The sequence below is a fragment of the Peromyscus maniculatus genome, chromosome 9, assembly GCF_049852395.1.
Source record: "Peromyscus maniculatus bairdii isolate BWxNUB_F1_BW_parent chromosome 9, HU_Pman_BW_mat_3.1, whole genome shotgun sequence".
Taxonomy (NCBI): domain Eukaryota; kingdom Metazoa; phylum Chordata; class Mammalia; order Rodentia; family Cricetidae; genus Peromyscus; species Peromyscus maniculatus.
This window is the reverse complement of record NC_134860.1, coordinates 33,704,042-33,711,287: the sequence shown is the minus strand read 5'-3', so window position 1 is coordinate 33,711,287 and position 7,246 is coordinate 33,704,042. Positions and strand designations below refer to the sequence as shown.

At 47.2% G+C, this 7,246-nt stretch overlaps 1 protein-coding gene across 2 annotated transcripts; it reads right to left on the bottom strand.

The window, feature by feature from the left end:
• Positions 1-256: 256 nt before the first annotated feature.
• On the bottom strand, positions 257-5,125 carry Tmem254 (transmembrane protein 254). Of its 2 annotated transcripts, none has more exons than XM_006991633.4 (4): positions 4,525-4,713; positions 3,142-3,245; positions 2,867-2,926; positions 257-2,255 (listed from the first exon to the last, which is right to left on the bottom strand). In XM_006991633.4, the coding sequence occupies exons 1-4, from the start codon at positions 4,627-4,629 to the stop codon at positions 2,135-2,137; spliced, it is 390 nt and encodes a 129-aa protein (XP_006991695.1). In that variant the 5' UTR covers positions 4,630-4,713; the 3' UTR covers positions 257-2,134. The 2 variants fall into 2 exon arrangements, with proteins under 2 accessions (XP_006991695.1, XP_006991693.1); XM_006991631.4 differs by lacking the exon at positions 4,525-4,713 and adding an exon at positions 4,776-5,125 and having other exon boundaries at positions 1,240-2,255.
• Positions 5,126-7,246: the final 2,121 nt, after the last annotated feature.

Genomic DNA, 7,246 nt, shown 5'->3' with positions numbered 1-7,246 from the left:
TCCCACTCCTCCCCTGGGGGACGGGGGGGAGGGGGGGAAGGGGGGGGGGAGAGGGAAGCTTTGTGTAGATTCCGTCCTCCAGATCGGATGCTGGGATGTAGCTGCCCACGGATAGCCCAAGCCCTACTCTGCAGAGAGTGGATTCCTGTGGAAGCAAAACTTTAGAATCCAAATTAATTCCCAGAGTCGGACTAGTGTTCTGGAGCAAATTTGCTCCTCAGGGAAATGGGATCGAAGTGAAGTCCCAACAACGGTGTGCAACCCAAACCAACTCATCTACAAATCTCTTTTTACATAAATGCAACCCTTGAATCACAAAACATAGGAGGAAAGGCTGAGGAACGTTTCCAAAAATCCATCTCCACTACCAACAGCTCCAGAGTCCACAACCTTTCGGGGTGAGTCTTCACTTAGGGGCTTTCCTGGGGTGGAGGGGTTTCTTGTAAATGTTTGCCAACCACAAACAAGTTACTTCACCATGTCACTGACGGGAAATGAGAAATTGCTCTGAGAACAGTTGGTCCTCCAGGGAAAGAGCTGTAAAGGCTCCTAGAGTTGACAGGGTCATCCTTTCAGGGTCAGGGGACAGAGTAGTGAGTGACCGACCCTTCCCAAAGGTGAGCACTAATCAGGTAGACACAGTGAACGGGGAGGTAGAAGTCGCAGGCTGGACAACCCCTGGGTAAGCATCACCAGAACCGGAGTGGTGGTGTAACTAAGCCAGGGCTGGACAGAGAATGCCTGAGCAGGAATCCCTGAGAGACCAGGTTTCCCAGGGAGGACCCACACAGAGTGGGTGCTGCCTATGGGAGAGGTCCTGTGCTCTTCTGCTGCCGAGCGCACTAAACGGGCTCAGCGGTTTTCACTTGGGGAAATTTACACACGGAGCTCGGTGAGATGGGTCTGCGGGACTCTGTCGCCACCCCTGAAGGGTTACCGCTGATGGGGCGGAGCTGGAGCCTGAGTAAAGGAGTAAAAGAGTAAAGGAGAGCTAGGGAGCAGCTTGAAGTGGAGGAGCGACCCAGCTCCCCGAGAATCCTGGACCACAAGCTGGCCAGTCACCTCCTCTGGCTCAGCATCAGGGAGGGCGTCCCTAACGTTCCCGTCTTGGGCTCAGCAGGTCCCTCCGGTTTCTATGCCAGGCACTTGCTTGTTTTCATCTTTCTCTGCTGCTGGAGAAATGGAAATGGAGGGCGCTGTGTGGAGTGCTTCATGGTGCCGAATAAATGCATGTGGAACTGATGTTATGTGGAAGTTTTATCTTGGCCCTGAACCAGGGGAAAAATTGGGGGTGGAAAGCTAATATATCAGTGGGAAGGCTGGGAGGGAGTGTCAGTCAGAAGGGAGAGCAAAGGTGGGCCCACAAAAAAAATCTAGCTTGTGTTTTAGTCAAAAAGACACAAAAGGCACTTGGGAGGCAGAGCCAGGTGGATCTCTATGAGTTTGAGGCCAGCCTGGGCTACAGAGTGAGTTCCAGGAAAGGTGAAAAGCTACACAGAGAAACCCTGTCTCTAAAAACCAAGGGGGGAAAAAAGGACACAAAAGGACAGTGTCCCAGCCAAGGACCTCAGGAAAGGGGCCCAAGGCCTTCTCTAAGCACAGAGGCTACAGAGCTGGAAGGGCAGAATCTTTTTCTCTTTTCTTTCTTTCTTTCTTTCTTTTTCTTTCTTTCTTTCTTTCTTTCTTTCTTTCTTTCTTTCTTTCTTTCTTTCTTTCTTTCTTTCTTTCTTTCTTTCTTTCTTTCTTTCTTTCTTTCTTTCTTTCTAAGATTTATTTATTTATTATGTATACAGTGTTCTGCATGTATGCCTGCAGGCCAGAAGAGGGCACCAGATCTCATTACAGATGGTTGTGAGCCACCATGTGGTTGCTGGGAATTGAACTCAGGACCTCTGGAAGAGCAGTCAGTGCTCTTAACCTCTGAGCCATCTCTCCAGCCCTGGGTAGAATCTTTCTTAAACTACAACTGGTCTATCCAGGGTTGGTCAGAGCACCCCAGGTAAGTGTAACTTGGACAGGTTTAGACAGGGTTTCTAAGACAGACACTGCCTAAAAGACAGAGAGGTCATCACGGAAACCAGGACCCATGGAAAGGAGGGCTCGAAGAAGTGGAGAGGAAATTTCATTATCTCCTTTAAGTGTGTTTTGAGCGCTTTGGTCTGTAAGCAATCAGGATGGAAAGAGAAGCTATGCCAAAGAGGAAAGTCTGGAGGAACCAGAGGAGCCGGGCCTGGCCATCTGTGATCCCTTTATGCCTGAAAAAGAGCAAATTCAAACAACAGAATTTTAATGTTGGTACGGGGTGAGGGGGGTTATAGTATTCTAGTTTTAGTTCTATTTAGAATTCTGAGGTGCAACGTATGAGGATCTGGTTTGGGGGCTTTTAACTTACACTGAACCACAGAATTATGTGAGGAGCTTTAGGAAGGAACATACACCTGTTTCTGAAGTAAGGCCTATCAGATCACAATCTCTGGATCTGGAAACCAGGCATGCATATTTCCAGACAGCTCCTCAAGTGATTCTATTTTGAAACTGGATCAAAAATCACCAGCCTAGACCAATAACTCAGTTCTTTTGCAAACTAGAAGAGAGACTCCTAGTCATTTGTTTTAGTTGGTTAGACACAATTTTTGAAACACAGCAAAAGTATCTCAGTTAAACTAAAGCCACACATGCAAACTGCATTTATTCATGAAACATTTACTGAATACTTCTGTCCCAGGCTCAGAATTCAGTATAGGGATTCAGGCTGCACTTGCGCAAGCTCTCAGCCTACAAGTGTATAAATTATTTAGACATAGCTACTTGTGACTTACATCAGACACCAAGATAAAAGTGATAAATTCCTGTTACAAAGACTTACTTGCATAATACCATGGCATATAAGGACTCTCCCACATGAATTAGCCATGCAAGCCAATATCTGAAACAAACAAACATAAAAGGTTTTTTGTTTTTTGGGTTTTGTTTTTAGTTTAAGGTTATAGTCAATTGCTAATTAACTCTTAACACAGAAGCTTTAAAAAGAAAGACATCCCAATGCAAACTAGTATCTCTGTTAGCTACCTAAGCTAACCACAGGCATTCAGGTACCCAGAGAGCCTGGAGCCACAATGCCCATAACCTTCCATTCCTTACCCATTTCTTAGGAGGGTGTGATGGTGGTCCACCAAGTACTTTGTAAAGGGACCCAGGGGCCCAAGGCTCTGATAAGGGACACTCTGAGGCCAGAAGACGACCCACTGAAAGAGAATCAGAGGCACAGAATATGTCAAGTAAATGGTTATATTTGAAATCGGCTGTGGAACAATAATGATTCTGCAGAGACAACTACAGCCCAAAGAAACTGAACAAATCCTCCCATCCTCCAGCCCCAACGTTTATTCCCGAAAAACAACTGAACTGTGAGATTTATGCAGAAGAAATATGCTTATCAGAATCAGTGTCCAGAGTTATTCTTAATGGGTGTCAGTAAAATGTTACTTTATAGAGCTTATTATCTATTTTTTAAAAGAATTTGCATGCCTTATTCTAGGCTGCAGAAGTTACAGCTGGAGACAATCTCCCATTTAATTTAGAACTGCTTCTTTCACCAGAAAACCAGAGAGAGAGAGAGAGAGAGAGAGAGAGAGAATCTTCTTGAGAATTATTACACACCAACACTTGCAAATTTTATAGTCCTGTACATTTTGTCAAGGACACCACTACCTCTCCCTTGGTGTTATTTCACAAAGTTCAAATGAAGCTTATATTAAAACTGCCATTTTTCCAAACCAGGAGAACAAAAGGGTTGTGTCTGCCACCACCACAATATCTGTTTGAACTAGCAAAAGCTAACTGCCCTCTATATGCTAACTTAACAGAGACAGGGGACCTTAGAACAACAACAACAAAAAAATGTATCCTTGAAAATTTTCATCTCATGCCTCTGCATGAAATTGGGACAGAGGTGATCACACTTGACCCCAACGACAATGTGGACATGACAATCCTAAGGTCTCCTGGGATATTTAAACAGCATTTCTTCATAATCATACCAATTGAGTCCAATGTTATTTGCCATCATCTTTCTCGTTATTCTTTAAACAAAATCTTTCTTACTCTTCTTCTGTGTGCAGTTGTCTTCTTCCACATCTATGTATGCCCTTCCTTTTTACCAATTAAACCCTACCTATCTATTAGGTTTATCCTCATTTTCCAAGCAATTCAAACTCATTCAAACACTCTGCTTCGAATCTTATCCTGAGTTGTTAGATCTATGGTAATATACTAACGTCACCCTTCCCAAAACGATAAAACTCGGTTAAACCTCAATGACCAAGGAGAAAGAGGACTCCGGGACCGGAACACCAACAACTAGAAAATCCCCTAGAGCCCACCGAACTTCCGCGTACACCAGGAACCTAGGCAACCGCTGTGCGCGTGCGCAGAAGTACCCCCCCCCCCCCCCCCGCCTCGCGCGCGCACTTTGCCCTCCCGGGTCTTGGGGGTCAGAGCTGCCCTCCAGTCCCAAGTCCTCACCGTAAAGTATCCTAGCCCCAGGGCAGTGACCAGCGAGGGCCAGGGTCTGGCTGTACGGAAGTATACAGTGGTGTCCCGACGGGCCTCGGACTTCGCCACCACCATCGTGAGAGCCCTAAACACTGAGTTGTAGGGCAAGAACCGCTTCCCACCCTGGTCCACACCGGGCGAGCCTGGCGAGCCGGTTTCCCAGGCTGCGCTCTGGCAGGCAGTGCGCCTGCGCGGCCCGTGTCTGTGCATGCCCGCATTACCGTGTAGTAGCTGAAGGAGACGGTGATGACTGTGAACCAGAACAGGCTGCCCCTCTGGAAATAGCCTGCACCTGTGGCTGTCGCCATCGCTGCAGCGACTCCGCTGGACGGTCTCCTGCACCCCCGGTGGATGGCCCGGGTGGGGCGAGCGGCTTCCTGTGCACCAGGCGAATTCGGCTGCGGTGACCCCTGGAACCCGGGGCAGGAGGCACCTCCCTGTTTCAGTTAGAGTAGCTGCTATTTTGCCGCTCTGATTATGGCGAGTCTAATTTCCGAGCCATTTCTGTGAGTTGTGCATGGTGAGCAGTATTGCGCCGCCTCCTCACCTCATCGGTTCAATGCGGAGACAAACACAATGGGTGGAGCCATACACAGCAACAGCTCGAGGCTACCCCCTCGTGTCTACTGCTGCTCCTGTGAGCTTAGCGTGGTTTCTTAGCCCACGTGTGTTTCATTCTGTCCGTGAAACGGCCATATGTTAGCCCAGCCCCCAAGTCTGGGGTTTGTCTGAAAAGAAAGCATTAAGTTTCTGACCTGTACTGCTTACCAGATATCAGTGATGAATACTGTTAACTCTGCTTCCTGGCCAGAAATATTATTACTTAGACTTTGGCGTAGGCCTTGGCCCGCATGCTTAGTTGCATCTTAAGTGTGTGTTGGGAGACATAGGGTACCCAATTGTTTGGATTGAGCGTCTTCAGAGAAATAAAAGTTTTGCTTGGGCCTGAAAAACAGAATAAAATAACCTGATGGTGGCTCCTGTTTGTAGTCCCAGAATCCATCGGGAGGCAGAGGCAAGCGGATCTCGGTGAGTTCAAGGCCAGCCTGGGCAAGAGAGTGAGTTCCAGGACAGGCTCCAAAGCTACAGAGAAACTTTGTCTTGAAAAACCGAGAAAATAAAAAAAAAATTTAAAAATGCCATGAGTTCCAGGCCTCACTAAGTGAGCCGCTTAGTGAGATCCAGGCCTGTCAAAATAATAATGTCCCTAAAGGGCTGGGGATGTGGCCCAGAGAGTAGGTAGAGTGCTTGCCTAGCATGCAGAAAGCCCTGGGTTCTGTCTTAAGTCCCATGTGAGCTAGTGTGGTGGTGCCCCAAGCCTCTAATCAGGAAGGTCAGGGATTCAAGGTCATCTGCAGATACACAGTGAGTTCTGATGCTGTCTCAAAACCAACAGCCAACTGAAAAACAAACCAAGCACTGCTTGGCAGCACATGCCTGTAATTTGAGGAATGGGGAGGTGGGAGCTACTCCTGTCTCAAGACCCTGTCTCAAAAATGCAATAGTAAGCCGGGTGGTGGTGGCGCATGACTGTAATCCCAGCACTTGGGAGGCAGAGGCAGGTGGATCTCTGTGAGTTCAAGGCCTGCCTAGGCTACAGAGTAAGTTCCAGGACAGCCAGGACTGTTTCACAGAGAAACCCTGTCTCGAAAAACCAAGAAAAAAAAATGCAATAGTAGCTGGTGTTGAGAGCTTAGAAAGTACAGTACCAGTCCTCAACACATCTTTAGGCAGCAGTTGTTTTTATATGAACATTAGCAGGCACATAGAGAGGTGCCCAGTGCTCTGTAATGGATATGAAGTAGGGAATATAAAAGCCAAGTAAGTCCAGGCTGTGTGAGATGAATATTCTCTGAGCTTTCGACCAGCCCACGTTCTCTGTCCTTATTTTGTCAGCATGTCTTGGGCAGTAGAGTTCTGAAGAAGGAATTCCAGAGGGTGTGATGCAATCCGTTTCCCAGATAAACCATGGTGCACAGAAACATCAAACTCACCCGAGACAAAAGTGGGTGTGGTAGTTTAGTCTCCGCATGTGATTAGAGGCAAGAGATTCAGGAGGTCAAGGGCAGCCTGGGTTACCCTACACCAGGTTCAGAGAAACCCAAGCCACGGGTGGGTGGTGCATGTTTGGAATCCTAGCACTTGGGAGGGGGAAACAGAAGTTTTGAAGCTCCAAATATGTAGGGAGTTGGAGGGCAACACCTGCTCCAGGCATACACTCGAGATAGTGGTTTCTTTTGTTTGTATTTGTCTTTGTTTTTTGAGATAGGGTTTCTCTGTGTAACAGCCCTGGCTGTTCTGAAACTCTGTAGACCAGGCTGACCTCAAACTCACAGAGATCCACCTGCCTCAGCACCAGGAGTGCTGGGATCAAAGAGTGCAACACATGCTCGGCTGATAGTATGTTTTCAATGCTTAGCTTGCTCTGTTGTGCCCAGGTCCCAGGACCCCCAAGTAAGACCACCAGAGGTTTTTTATTAACAAAACAAACAAGCTTGGTCCCCCGTCTAACATCTGACACAAGAGGTAGAGGAGAATGGCCTGGAGCACTCACATTAAGGGGTTTATATAGGAAAAGTTTACATGCATATTGGGATTGGATGAGGGGGCTAGGGGTGATGTAAGCATAAGGTTACTAATTGCTAACAGGATTCAGGGTATCTATAGAGACATAAATTTTTATTCCCTATGT

What these genes read in the sequence shown, in the direction of transcription:
- Tmem254 (XM_006991633.4), bottom strand. Translation starts at nt 4,629, where the DNA reads ATGGTGGTGGCGAAGTCCGAGGCCCGTCGGGACACCACTGTATACTTC. An exon ending in TGGGGCTAGGATACTTTACG is followed by an intron (nt 3,246 to 4,524) that starts GTGAGGACTTGG and finishes ATTCTCTTTCAG; the next exon opens with TGGGTCGTCTTCTGGCCTCA. An exon ending in TATGCCATGGTATTATGCAA is followed by an intron (nt 2,256 to 2,866) that starts GTAAGTCTTTGT and finishes GCTCTTTTTCAG; the next exon opens with GCATAAAGGGATCACAGATG.